Consider the following 15,225-nt stretch of genomic DNA (forward strand, 5'->3'; position numbering starts at 1 on the left):
AACATTACGATGGTTACCATTAACACTATTATAAATATCTGTACCATTTTTCATTTAGTTTATAGCAACATTACCTTCGCTGTCTGTACCTCTGTGTGTGTGTATATTGTGTAGGCTGCCTCCCTCTCTCTCTCCTTACATCACTCTCTCTCTCTCTTTCTCTCTCTCTCTCTCTCACCCCAACCGGTCGAGGCAGATGGCCGCCCACCCTGAGCCATGGTTCTGCTCGAGGTTTCTGCCTCTTAAAAGGAAGTTTTTCCTTGCCTCTGTCGCCTAGTGCTTGCTCTTGGTGGGAACTGTTGGGCTTCTGTAAATATCATCACAGAGTACGGTCTAGACCTGCTCTTTTATGAAAAGCGCTGTGAGATAACTGTTGTTGTGATTTGGCGCTATATAAATAAAATTGAATTGAATTGAATTGAAGTTGGTGGCCACTGGGAGTTATGGTCACTGTAAAGCTGAATCACCCTTAAAATGACTTTGATGGGTTCAGTAGGAGCAGGACTGGACTACAGTTCAGCTGGTAGAGCTTTGTTAGGTGTTTGTACTACTGAGGCAAACCCATTTAGAGTATGCAAAGCTTGTGCACCACGACTGGAGGATTTTTTTCACTAGCGTCGTGCTGTGCCCTCAGTGCTATTCACATCTATGTATTTGTCTGTCTCAACATCAAAGCATTAGCAGTGTGTGTATTTGTGTATTCACCTGCTACATGTGTTTTCAAATAGGGAGTGGTGTAAGAGTAGCGGTGGTAAGTACTGAGATAAGAGGGCTTCGCTGTTCCTGTTTTTCGCGCGGTATGTCATGTAGCATGCTGAGAGGGTTACCATATTGATTGTTCGAAGCATGAAAGGACAACATATAAAGACCATGCTCTCCCTTCCTTGATCTAAGGTGACAGCTTTATTGTCCTTGGCTACTCAGCTAAACTTTTGTCTCTGAGCAGTTAGAAGGGACCCCAAAGGAGGAGGGGCATGCACTCTCCTGAAATAATGGGACTCATGGTTCAATGGTGGCTTATTTCATACTGAAGTATTGCTTTTTAACTTTTTACACAAATCTGACACAATTAGGCCAAAGTGAGATTTCCTCTGTGTGCGTTGTCAAAAGAAATACTAATCCTCTTGTCGCCTTCCTTCATCTTTCACTCCCTGTGTTGTACAATTCCTCAAAAGTTTCCCGTAGTGGATCGGGTTGTCCAGAGGCAGTGACGTCGGCTGGGACATTTTTCTAGCAAACAGTGTAATGAAACAGCATAGCACAGGTTTGTGTTTGCGATGCACTTCCATGGCATCATAAGGCTCAGTCCTGAGGAATGTGGCTCAGATCATTAAGGTCGCAGCCCTGTGCAACCAGTGAGCATCCAGCTCTCTGCATCACATGATATGTCAGCGGCTCTCCCCAAGTGCCCCGTTGTCATTGGTAACCGCTGACAATGAAACTGTGGACGGGTCTCCCCTAATACCATTCATGTGTGTGCCACCAATGCTCTTGTCTGACGCTTAGACGGCAGCCCCCCCCCCCTTGATCCCCCGAGGATGTTTTTGTTCTTTGGGTTGTTTTTACTATGCACAGATTATGGAAACTCCAAATTCAAAACATGAGTTTGCTATTGTAAAACCATTTGCAGCAAATGAAAGCCATGTCAGAAAAAAAACATTTCTGCTTACAATAAAATCACACATCAAGCAGAAGTCTTCCCATTAGTGTTTTTTTTATTTAAATATATTATATGTGTAGTCATAGTTTATGCATTCGTTTGAAACAGGGCATTGGCTTTTCACAACCATATTTATGTCTGAAAGAATAACATTTAGATTTAAACTGAGATATGTCCTTTATGTCTCAACAGGAGATTGTCTTGGTGGAGGGCAGCCGTGTGTTTGAATCATGGAAAACCCCTCCCCCTCCTGTCTACATGGAGTTTTTCTTCTTCAATGTAACCAATGTGAACGATTTCTTGAAAGGGGCCAAGCCAGAGGTCAAGCAGGTTGGACCCTACACTTACAGGTAAGATGCAAGAGCACATCAATGTACAAAGAAGTGCACAGGCTGCCACAAGGAAAGTCGCACACGTGTCTCACATGAAACTTCTCAACTTCAAAATCTGACATGTTGTCAAATATTTGGTGGCCCAAAGGTTAGAGAAGCGAGCTTGTGACCGGTTCAATCCTCGGACCAGCAGGATAAAATCTGGGTGGGGAAAGTAAACCAAGCAGTCCTTGCCCTCCCTCATTTACCACCACTGAGGCGCCCTTGAGCAAGGCCCATAATCCCAACAGCTCCAGTGGAGTTGCTTAGTGGCCAGCAGATCAGGCTGTGGTTGTGGTTGTGCTGGGCACCTTCCAGGTGTGAATGTGATCAGGGTCTTCCTGCAAAAGAGAGGCTTCCTCTCAGTGAAGCTCCCTTGGATAAATAAATGTTAAAAACAACAACCTGAAGTTGAATGTGTAGGAGGTGGAGACTCATTTGAATGCATTTCATACTTATTTACTCTGTGTTGACTGTAAACACATAGATCAATAAAAAGGCCTGGATGGACACATCCTTAAAAACATTCAATGAAAATGGTTCATCAAATATGTGTTCTAACACAGCGCCTTCCTACTTTAGAGCCCAAGTTTCAAGTGTGAAACAGAGACAACGTGTATAAAATCTAACAGCAGCAGCACAGTCTGGTTTACTTGAAGATATTTTGTCCCTTGAGGGACAAAATGTCTTCATTGTATCTTCAACCAAGCCCAGTTGCCCTTGATTTTAAACTTCCTTGGATATTTTACAGACTGTGTAGCTGTTGTTTAGAATTATTGCGTTTATTAGTTTACCCATCTCCCGAGCGTCAATGATAGCGGGGAGGTAAGGTGCCTAAACAGAGCCCAAAGGATACTAAAGGACAGTACCCACCCAGCCACAGCCTGTTCACCCTGCTGCCTTCTGGAAAGAGATATAGAAGTTTCTGCTGCCGCACCACCAGACTGCAGAGTAGCTTTTCCCCCCAAGCTATCAGACTCTTAAACTCTAATTCATCCTCAGCACTGCTCCAGTGATGATAGTTTATTTCTGTTTACCATTTTTCATAATTGATTCTTTATTAATGTATATTGTCTGCTATGTAGTCGAAGGGAGTTACAAAACTCAATTTCACTCTATAACTTGTTATATTGTGACAATAAACCTACCTACCTACCTAATGGCTTTGTGGGTTCATGTACTGTATTTCCCCTTGTCTCCAAGGGAGTAGAGAACTGTTTTAAAAAATAGCCCCGTCAGATTTTCTTTACTAGGCTTCTTTTTGCAATTCTGTTGAAATGTGCCACTATTTGCTCAGCACTTATGTAAACTGAAAAGGGGACATTTTCTCCTGCTTGTCTGCACTTCTTCTGTTGTAGTCTATTCAGTCACTCTTACTCTAACCATAAAAAATGCCAGATGGGTTAATTTTATTAGCTGAAAGACCACACTAAAGATCAGAAGGTAATATGTAAAGAATGTTGTTTTTATGTCCTTCCAGCTTGACAAGAAACTGTGTAGATCAGTCATTTGGAATAGCTTCTAATGCACCCACTGAAACCCTTATATAAATATCAAGGTTCACTGCCACAGTGTAAGTCAAGATAATCAACAGTTTGGTTACCTAATCTCAAACGAATGAATGATCTGTTGAAAGGAAGGAGTTGTGTGATGAAATTAATTGTATTAACCTAAATTTATGTGCAGTGCTTTCAAGTTTGCTCTGTGATGTTAATTTGTAGTTTTACTGAAAAATAAGAGATAATATTATGTTTAATTTTGTTTGCCCAGGGAGTACAGGTATAAGGACAATGTGAGCATGTTGGAAAATAACGAGACGGTGTCCGCATACAACACCAAAAGCTTTGTGTTCTTGAGAGAGAAGTCTGTGGGTGACCCAGCTGTGGATAACATCACCACCGTCAATATCCCTGCTTGGGTGAGTCATGAACTTAAGGTCTTAGACATGTAGAGGAAAGTTGAACTCCAAGTGGGGGAAAGTTGAGTGCGTGTCCTGCAACTTCCTTCTCCATTTTGTAAATTGTTTCCTCAATCCCACCTCAATGGCCACCAACACCCTCTACCTCACCCTGCATTCTTTTCCATATCTGCTCCCCTTTGCTCCACTTCTCGTCTCTAGGCTGTAATGACCAAGGTGAAAGGGAGTTTCTTTAGGTCCTCCATGGTGTCCATCTGGATGAACGCTGTTGGGAGTGGTATCTTTACAACTCACACTGTGGATGAATTGCTGTGGGGTTATGAAGATCCTTTGCTGGTCCGCGTCTCTTCCACCAATCCTGAGGTGGAGAAGGTCTTTGGCCTCATGTACAAGGCATGTACAACTCTACATATAATTAAAGCATATGAACCTTAGCTGGATTTTATGAAAAGGATCTATTATCTTATAGTTTTTTATTAATTCCTCTGCAAAATCCAGTCACTCTGAAAATTACTACAACTATTGTTTTTCTATGATTAGAATTTGAGTGTTTTTGAAAACATATACATGTTTTAATGACTTAAATGTTTGGATCTATTTAGAAAAATGGAAGTAACGATGGGGAATTTGTCTACCACACTGGGGTGCAGAATTACTTGGATTATGGCCGCGTCAAAACATGGAAAGGCGAAAGGTAACACTGTTGCGTTATCTGTCTTGATCCACTGTAGTGAAACTTCATTGGATAACCTTTGGGTTTAAAACATTTCTCAAATCTACTGCTTTTTGCCAATACTAAGGCGGTAGTGGCTGTCTGTCTGTTTTCCTGTTGGTCTGGGCTGTTGCCAAAACTATTGAGCACATGTTAGGACATCCTGATACTTGAAATGCTGTAATAATGGCTTTCATAATTGACTTTCTTATCATATTTTATTCTCTCAGTTGCCCTGCAGTTTGTAGTTACACTTCTAATGTTATGTTCACACTACGAGTGACAAGCTACAAAATGGCCAAGCATGGCCAGCTACATTGTCGCAGCTCAATCGCTCGTTGACGTTGTTATGTTGTCATGGGCTTGTGTATGTGTGCAAACATGCAATGACAAGTATCAGGCGTCAGTGTGTAGCTTTATGTCAACAGCTTCCAGTGAAAATGACTTGAAGCCTGTTGCTTTGTCACTGGTAATCTGTACACATCACTGCCCTTGGGAAACCACTTTCTTCTGTGACTTTCAGATAAAAACATGTTTGATCATCAAAACATTTCATTGTAATTTACTGTTGTTAAGATGGAGATGATACTATATGAAGATGAAAGATGAAAACTGTATAATCATATGTTTTTCTCTAAATAAAGTCAAATCTGGAGTAGAGCTGCCATATAAACATGCCTCAGTCCAAAAACCTTTTTGGTCTCTTTGCAGGCAGCAGACATTTCTTAGAAACATTAAATCGGTGTCCAAAACCCTGGATGAACATTATGCTTTCCTTAATTGCATGAATGTCCTCTTGATGCAGTTTTAAAAAGACATGCAATGCTCATGTTGTTTTGCAGCAAGCTGACCTTCTGGACATCTAACCAAAGCAACAGCATCAATGGATCAGATGGAAGTGCTTTCCATCCTCTGCTGAAAAAGGATGAACGCATTTACATCTTCACGCCAGACCTCTGCAGGTACTGTTCAGTACCACAGTGCCACACTTAATCAATGCTATTATATTTTTTCACAAAAGCAGAACTCCAAACTAACATTTTTTACTAGGAGCACTGTAGTCCTTAACTGAAAATTTTAGGGGCACAGGCAGAAAATTTAGGGGCGCACACCTTAAATCGACCTGAAAAGCAATTTTTCACATTTAAACTCAATTACTGATAAATGGTTTGGCATGAAACTACAATATGCTGTTTTATTTTAGTTTTAATTGAATAGTGCTTAACGAATGCACATACTGGAAATGGAGATGCCGTTTCATTTGTTTATCTGTCTTGGCATATTTTATGTTTTAAGTTGCAGTTGTGCTTCATAAAGGTGTTGCAGTGCCAGTTGCCTCAAACTTAGTTTCCCACGTATGTTGTGGACCACATCTAGTGCAGTAGATACAGATCGTGGTGTTGGTATTTTTTCTAAATCTAAGCCATGTAAACTCCCTCAGCCAGGTCCAGACTGTCCCAATTATTTAGGCTGGGAATTTGACTCCATCCAAAGCCACCATATTCCTGCAAACCACCAGACTGCTCATTTTTTATACTAAAGCTGATGATACACAGAGCAACTTTTAGAGCAATGGTGCTGGGATGGTAATGAGTAAAGATTACCACCGTAATCCCCTTCCCACCCGTCCTGCCCCACCGTTATCCGTTCAAAACATAGTCGGACTTGCCACCAGCAACATTGCCCAACAACATTGCTCAAAAAGTTGTATCATCAGCTTAACCCTATTTGTTGCCGTAACAGGTACCAAACTCTAGGTATAGATTTTGACACTATGTTCATCTTCTAAGAAAATTATCCACATTACAAAATACAAACATTTGGGACTGACCGGGGGCAGAGCTAGAATGTCAGCACAGTGGGGGCGGAGCTTCATTGTGGGCCCACCTGCTACAAAGACATATTAACCAAGTTTACACGACCCCAGACTCACACTAAATGTTTGCGCTTACACCAGAAGCGCTGCAGTGCGTCCATAGACTGAGTGTCCAGGAAGCGTCCCAGCGTCAAGCAGCACAGCACAGATGAACCGGGCAGGAAGTCAGACACAGAAATGGCAGAGAATTCGATTTTCAAAATAAAATACCCATTACAGACTTCCGATCATATATCAACAATAAACACAGTTAAATCAGACAAAAAAGAAACATTTTTATTACGTAGCCTACTTAATCATAGTAGTAGCACAAAAAGACAGCACTAATCAACAAATGAACGAAATGTAAACATGTCGGCAAAGTCTGGCAGGTAAAACGCTCTTATTCTGAAATACTCCCTGTGGTAGTTGCTAGATAGACCTATCAAGACGAGAAACGAAAGCGATTCACCGAGAGCTTTGAAGAATGTAGTAGAAGCACAAAAGGACAATTAAAAACAAGTCATTAACGTGGGGCAGGCTACACGGTTCACTGCAGAAATGCCCCTGAGAGGCTGAAGTTGATGCTGTAAATAAACCGCTGCGCACACGCAGCCTATGTCCGTTCCTCAGAATTCCCATGATGCATGAGGGTGAAGGGAGTTTTGTTAAAATCTGCTAATAAGTTTGCCATTTGTTTGAAATGCAAATGTTACTTTATGATTTATGTTTATTAAAACGTGTCTTCTTAGAATCTATTGTGTTTGTTGGTAATTGTCGTTCTTGTGGTGGTTTACCATTGAAACCATGAATAAAGGGACTGTTTCATTTGTTTCAACAGCTGCTGAATTCTCCCGGTACAGCGTATTGCCATATACTGTTGTTTATTCATGTCCACTATAATCAGCTGAGCTCAACCTCATAGTCCACTTAGTGGGCCCCCTACCAGTCTGGGCCCTAGGTCGGCCACCCCCATGGACCCACGCTACCTCCGCTTATAGGACTGACCATTAAAGAATCCTATCTGAACACTGAGTTTTCAAGGTATGCTATGGGCGATGGCAATGAGTGTAGCCTACACCAATCATAGCACAAATGTACAAGGCTGGACACAAAAACTATTAGCCTACATTTTAAAAAACAGATAATGACAAATACGCCTATAGAGTTTGCTAAAATTTTCAAATGATTATCTGATTATTCACGCATCAATCATATCATAAGTATCCAAAATGTCACACACACATTCAGTGAACTTGAACATAGGGCTGGGCAATAAAACAATAATGATAGTTATTGCAATATAATTTTCCTCAATAACAATATCACAAATGGCCAATAAATGTTTGATTCAATTCATTTGAGTCACAAATGAATTAGCACTTAATACTTCTATTGAGATATTTATCTTGTTGAGGAAAAGGTACTGATAAAACATTTTACCTAATTTTACTCATGCATTTGTTATAAAAAGATTTTATCATATATATTTTTTAATTTTCTACCTCAGATTTGTTCAGTGATCCACTGTTTGGCAAGTGGCTGTCATGGCCATAAAGTATTGTTTCAAACCACAAGTAACCATCTGCTTTCTGCAACTTTCACTTAGGAGCAAAAAAATCCTGTGTATTCCTGTGGTGATATAAAGTAACTTATTTTCCAGAATATTAAAGAGATTTTAGGCACAATCTGTGTTTGCTTTACTTGAACCCATAAAGCCCATAAAATAAAGTAGTGGATGCTACCCATGCAGGTAGGTTGCACATGTGTGAGTAGTTGTAAAATCAACTATCCCATGTGCGACCTGCACAACATTTTTTTTTTTATTTCATGTTGAAATACAAGAAAGGAGCTACTAAAATGGTTGCAAAATGTCACTGGTTGCAGTGGAGCACTGCAAATTAGATTTTTTAATTAGTGTTAAAATGTCCTTGTACTAATATTAATCTGTTCAATGGAGGGTAATGTTGGTTGGTCACTCAGTCCACCATGTTGGTCCAGAAATATAGGATAGCCATGAAATTCGGCACAGATAATTCTGAAAGACTATCAAGACTTTGATGATACCAATGTAACCCATGCTGTGAGCATGTTAGCATGCTAACATTAACATTTAGTAGTGTTTATAGTTGCTCCCAATGGCCACACTGGAAGGCTGAGTGAAAATCTAACCGCCTTAGAGAGGGGAGACATGATAAGTATTAAATAAGAGGGCATAATAGCGCACAGTCTCTTCTGGCATTCATAGAGTTGAACATGGTTGTTCACATAAAAAGTGACAGAAATAGTTGTGCCAATATTGAAAAAAGAGAGCTAGGGAGAGAAGTTCAAACCCTGGCTCCTTTCTCACCTCCGCACAGGAGGCCAGTCATGGTGTAAAGTGGGTGTGAAGTGTTGTTGGTTTAAGAAAGTTAAAGAAATGGTCAGACACAGCCCCGAGGTTGGAAAGGTATGGGGGGAGTGGGTTCCCAAAGCTATTTGACCATTGGACAAGCAGTTGTTAAGATGCATGCGGCAAGCTTTAATATAGCCTCACATAGCCTCAAGCATGGCTGTTGACTCTTAGTCTTGTTGTCAGTTAAATATGAAGGCACTATTCATCTGACTCAAGTATAAAGAGTTGTATTATGTGTCATCACAGACAAGTATCTGGCTGCAACAGAGTTTTGCATCTACCCATTTGTCCCACTGTTACCCAGTGTATATGATATTTTGCGTGATGATGATGTGGTTATGAAGCAATGGCTATTTCTGGTGCATGACCTGGCCTGAAAATGTTGGACTCAACTCACCATACAGCAGGACGGAGGCTTTTATATCTGGTATGGAAATGCCTTCACAGGCCTTGGATCCAACAGCACTACAGGTGACTTTTGTTTTCTCAACAAGTCTTTACTGCCTATACTGTGCAGGCTTTTTGAAAGACTAACATGCCAGTTTCCAGGAAGCACTTTATCGAACTGCTTCCTCAAAGAGGAATGTTGGTCTCAAGTGTGGTTTGGAGATGGAAGGTGATTGAGTCAGGAAGAAGAGGGAAAACTGGGGGAGAGAGAATAGGGGGGGAAAGGAGAGAAGACCCTTGCTGAGCACAGATTTACAGAAGTGGGAAGTAAAAGTTGTTGTGTTTACAGTTCTTGACTAGCTGGAACAAATAACATTCATTATGAGTTCCATGGAAAGTGGGCTGTGTGCATCTGGACAGTTTTTTTGTATAATTTTTGGGAAGTCATGTTCATTAATAATGTTTTTTTTTTCTTCAGAATTAGGATATCTTCATTTAAAAGCTTGAAGAATTTTAAAGAGACTTGCCTCTCACACAGTGAGTAATTGATGAATAGTTCCTTGGGATTTCATTTCGCAAATGTTAAGCCTTCGTGCTGGCTTGCTCTGAACTGTGTCCTTGTTCTTGCTGATGATGAGGGCTTCTAATTTAGAAAATAACCTTGACCTAAAAAAAACACAAGCTGCTGCGGACATCTTCCCCTTTTTGTTGTGGGTGGGAATAATCTGTTTGAGTGGAATGGTTGTACCTTTGACTCTGATTGGACCTGTGCCAAAAACCCCTTCTCCTAAATGTTTACACTTTCACCTACTTATTCATCTCTAGTGGCTTACTCATGGTTATCTGCGCTATGGTGATTAAAGGAAAGGATCCCTCCCAGTTTCCTGTATTTTTTTTGCCATAATGTGTTAACCTTTCACACAGACAGCTTATCTTTTTTTTAGCATTAAGCCCCCATAAGAGTAGCTCAACGGCAATTTGTTTTAAAACGTGTTTAGTTAAATTACATCTGGGACTGTTCTGTAGGATAAAAAAGGGCTGGTATTCCCATCTGTGACCTGACGGGGTAGTGACCCTTTGGCCCGTTAACTGACAGCTGAGCGGCAAAAACCTTAAGACAGATGTCATTGTTCAAATACCAACTGGCCTTTTCCCATACATTAATCTCTCCTCCAACTATGATTTGAAAGACTTGATTTGATTTAAATATATTCTGTCACAAAGAGCCAACACTTTCCTAAATATTCACATAAAAAAAAAAAACCAAAACAAAATGTGCCCCTACGCAGGAGCTGGATATGCAAAAATAAAACATATAAAATGAAATAAAACTCATTCTAAATGGCATGTAACACAAACAAGGTTGTATGAAGTAAACTGAAGCATGACACTGGATAAAACACTTGAAGTTAATATGACTTATTTTCATAGTGGTCCTGGTCTAAAACATTACTACTGTGACTCTGCTACATTATAAACTTGAGTGAAAGTTGGAACATGCAGATTTAATTGTTCTAGATATTACTCATTATAAAAAATTTACATTGTTTACTAAAATACTGTGTACATTGCGCCATCTCTCCTGTTTTCTAATGCCTTTAAATATAATTTAAATACAAAAAGCATCTTACATCACCAGATGTTCCAGTTATTGACCCCACACATTGAAAGGATTTAGAACCAAAAGAACCATATCTTAGCTTAACTTATGTGAAAGTAATTCACACTGTAACAGACTCTCATGCCCAGCAGCACAAGGCAGAGGCTTTCAGAGTCCTGTGAAGACACACATGAGGCTTTTTACTTGGCTTCGCTCACGAAGGTCAAGGGAAAGGTCTTTACAGTATTGTTGCACAATTGGTGGGCTGCGTAGTGAAGAGCTGCATCCTCCCGGCCAGTTGGCAGACACTGTATAGACTCTTTTGTTCTCACTGAGAATCGTCGGGATTCCCTAAACAGAACAGAACTACATAGAACACGGATGAACTGCTCACAGTAACGTAATTTCTCCTCTCCCGGGACAAAAAGAAGGTCAACACCACATTCTAGCATTATTTCCTCCAGCTTCTGTCTTCAAATTCAAAGGCAACATTTTTCCACACTAAATTATGGACTCAACCCCATAATTTCACTTCTTGTGCCTTTGGTGGTAATTTTATTGATTCATGAGGGAGATAATAAGACGAGAAGAAAAGCGTCATGGCATGCTTGTGAACAGGTGCTTTTATTTATTTATTTTGTGCAGCAAACCGCTTTTGAGAGATTTGTTGACTTAGCTGAGCAGCACTCAGCTGTGTGTGTGTGCATACCTGGAAATGGTTATAATATTAATGGACGACACATTTGTAGACATATTATTACAGTAAATATATGGAGATTTTTGTGTTTTTATCACTGTACCTCCAGCAGAAATTACTGCAATATTCCAATATTCCATTTTTACTCATTATTTATGCATAGTCTAACAGTATGAAATACATTAATAACATCTTTTATCATTAAATTGACTTATACAGCTGGCAGTTTTTAATCCTAATATTCAGGCTGTTAACCATTGTTGAAACAAATACACAGCAATTAAAGCAAGTATAGCAACAAAATGTAATAAAATGAAAATGACACAGTGGACAACTGAAGAGATGAAGAGAAAGTGGATATAATAAACAAGAAAACGGATTTGATTTTATTATGTCCTCTAATGTTCTTGCTTCACTCTCCAGGTCGATCTACATGGAGTTTGAGAAAGATGTAGAGGTGAAGGGAATCCCAGCCTACCGTTTCACACCACCACGCTCTGTTTTGGCCAGCAAAGAAGAGAACCCGGCCAATGAGGGTTTCTGCGTCAGCCGAGATGAGTGCCTGGGAACTGGTGTTCTTAAAGTCAGTCCCTGTCGGAGAGGTAAATGTCAGCTTGCGCAGCCTATTTTCTCACCCGCTTATTTGCTCTTTCACATGCCTCTCTCCAAATACTCAGTTCTGTGCCCAAAACTCGTAGTGTCTACCATGAGTTTAATATTTTTCTCATCATTCTCCTCTCTTGCATTTATTTAATTAGCTGTACCTCCTACACAAAGCCTCTGTGCTTACACTCTGAATAGGGCCTTTCTAGTAAACACATAACTTTTCATTTCAAAGCTGTCTATGTTCTTGTTCTTTCTGCTTTCTACCCAGCCCTATTTTAACTGATAATACACTTCTATCGGTCGAGTCCTCCCTTTTATTTTTCTTTCTACTATCACCAGCACTAATACCCCCTAAATGACCCATGTGACAAAGCTCTCCAGCCCTCTCCACACCTCAGCCGCCATTTGACCATGACTGGCCCAGCGCTAAGCCCTGTCACCTGATTCTGGCCTTGAATATGACCAGAAATTACCTTAGTCCCTGTGTTTACTGGCCAAATGTTTTATTTCTTAAAGATTATCATTCCCTGTACAATAACAATACCAGTATTTTACCTTATTTTCCACATTGACTATAAATAACATAATGTGTTTTAATTTTAATGCATTTTTAATAGGTAACTGTTACCTTTTATTCACTTCAGTATAAATATAGAGAGACTTGTAACTTGTTTCATAGAGGTTTTCTTTCCGATTCCAAGCCAGTTTTATTTAAATATAAATCCAATATATCACAAATTGGCCTCATGGAGCTTTACAATCTGTACAGAATATGACATCCATTCTTAGACCCTCAATTTGGAACTGGAAGAAACCCCAGCTACAGCAACAGAGTAAGGGAACCTCTCCCAGGACATACAGACATGCAGTAGATATTGTGTCTTTCTTTTCTTGTGTTAAAGTTTCTGCAGAAAGAAACATGATGTCATTTGCTGTGAAGGACAGCAATTACTGTTTGCATGATGATTTTCATGGCGCACTGAGATGAATGGAAACTAATGGCTACCATATGCATAAATGCTAAGCATATCTGATTTGTAGTAAATGGGCCAACGTTTTAGGCCATTGCATGCATCACATTTTTTCTTTAGCATAATTGTAGTGTAGCCAGAAACAACCCCTTTTATTTAACTGAGATGAGGAGGATTTAAAGGACCGTGCAGGTGGTTAATTTTAGTGTCAGGTGTCGAGGAATGAACACAGTGATTAATGGCTCTTGTAAGTAGACCAATACAAATATGTGTGTGTGTCTGCACTACAGTGACCTTGTGGGTTGTCACGGGAACAGCCTCAGGTGACTGTGGGTGTCCATTGCTTTCGTCAAACGTGTGTTGCCAAACACAAGTGCAGGAAAACTGTCACCTCTGCCCCACTTTATCAGCACCTCTAACTGTTCCACCATCTGACTTTGATGTTGCTGCTGAGACACGTGGTTCTTCAACAACACGTCCAGAATGACTTAGTCCAACATTGCATAGGTGGAATCTAACCAAACATTTTTCACTTGACTATAAATTTCCTTATCTTGACCGAGGCTGTTTTGTAAGAACATGATGTATCCTGTTGACAATATGAGGAAGTAACAAGATACAGCCCTTAAGTTGTTTTACAAATGGGGCTGTGGTCCATTTGTGCACCCATTGTTTGTTTTCTGTGGACGATTAACCCTAAGTAAAGTGTTGTGTGTCCTGCGACGGAGATTAGATCATATCTTGAGGAATCTTCCCGAATGTCCCGCTGCATGCTATGTCCTCATTAGATCATACATCAAACAGCAGCAAATGTGACCTTTGATGAAAAGGTTGTTTTCCATGGTGCCTTGGAGTCTGGAATGATGAGAGGTTTTTATGTTGCACCATCTTGGCGTTGTCTCCGTCAGCCTGGGTGTTATTTTGTAACTAAGTAAGTAAGTAAAGTTTATTTGTATAGCACCTTTCACAGATAAAAATCACAAAGTGCTTCACAATAAAATGTAATAAAAGACGAGCACATTATAGAAACGATATATACTTGACGTATAGAAAGGAGAACTTATTTTGTTGACTCATCTATGTACAGCAGAGATAGATATTTTTTTATCTGCTTAATGTTATCACTTCCCTTTTTCCTCCTTTCCTCTCGCACATAGGTGCCCCAGTGGTCGCCTCCTTTCCTCATTTTTACCTGGCAGATTCAAAATATGTGGCTGCAATTGAAGGAATGTCTCCTCACAGAAAGCATCACCAAACTTTCCTAGATCTTAACCCGGTAAGCCACCAGGCCACAGTCTGTCAGCCTCAAATGCACTGTCAACCCTGCAGTTATAATTAGTAACATTAATTCTGTGACTCTTCGTTGTTGGTCACACTGCACATTACAAGCCACTGTTGAAATACATCGGAGCCAAGCATTTCATTGGAATGTTTTGAGAGGAATGCCATGCTGCAAAGGTGTACTGCTACACCACCTAGTGGCCTATAAGTAGAAGTACAAACGTTTATCACCTACATCGTAGTTACCAACATCCCCATTGTACTCATAAGACAATGGGGATGACAAGAGAGTGTCATATATTTAATTTTGATGTCTGCTCTGGTGATACAATGTCATTAACACTATACTTTATTTTTTGCATGCTGCAGACCACTGGAGTGATTGTGCGTGCAAGCAAGAGAGCACAGATAAATGTCTTGCTCAGCAGAATCTCCGGATTCCCGTGAGTATCTGCATCCAAACACAAGCTAAACACTATTATTCTATACTGCTGATGTATGTGTCTGTACTGTATATGATTGCTTCAACCTCTTTTCACTGTATTCATAACAGTGCCACTAGAGGCCTGAATAACACGATCTTTCCCGTCATGTTCCTCAATGAGGTAAGGAACATGCTGAAACACACACTTGTGGCGTAGTTGTTTTATTTTATAAACAAAATCATTGAAGTTTATTTGATGAATATGGAGCAAAAACTTTCGAAAAATGAATATGTAGCAATTCAAAAAGAAACCCATTTGCTTTCATTCTTAGGGTACCAAATTTTAAC

The 15,225-nt window shown here is 40.0% G+C and overlaps 1 protein-coding gene across 3 annotated transcripts in view; it reads left to right on the forward strand.

Annotated features, from left to right (window-relative positions):
• The window catches only part of LOC123981636 (lysosome membrane protein 2-like), a 30,927-nt gene that overhangs the window by 12,612 nt on the left and 3,090 nt on the right, over positions 1 to 15,225 (forward strand). For all 3 annotated transcript variants that reach the window (XM_046066633.1, XM_046066632.1, XM_046066634.1), the window contains exons 3-11: positions 1,853 to 2,010; positions 3,802 to 3,949; positions 4,151 to 4,342; positions 4,552 to 4,643; positions 5,504 to 5,623; positions 12,019 to 12,197; positions 14,330 to 14,448; positions 14,823 to 14,896; positions 15,007 to 15,058. In XM_046066633.1, the coding sequence (XP_045922589.1) occupies positions 1,853 to 2,010; positions 3,802 to 3,949; positions 4,151 to 4,342; positions 4,552 to 4,643; positions 5,504 to 5,623; positions 12,019 to 12,197; positions 14,330 to 14,448; positions 14,823 to 14,896; positions 15,007 to 15,058 (1,134 nt within the window). The remainder of the gene's footprint in view (positions 1 to 1,852; positions 2,011 to 3,801; positions 3,950 to 4,150; positions 4,343 to 4,551; positions 4,644 to 5,503; positions 5,624 to 12,018; positions 12,198 to 14,329; positions 14,449 to 14,822; positions 14,897 to 15,006; positions 15,059 to 15,225) is intronic.

The sequence above is a fragment of the Micropterus dolomieu genome, linkage group LG13 (genome assembly GCF_021292245.1).
Source record: "Micropterus dolomieu isolate WLL.071019.BEF.003 ecotype Adirondacks linkage group LG13, ASM2129224v1, whole genome shotgun sequence".
NCBI lineage: Eukaryota > Metazoa > Chordata > Actinopteri > Centrarchiformes > Centrarchidae > Micropterus > Micropterus dolomieu.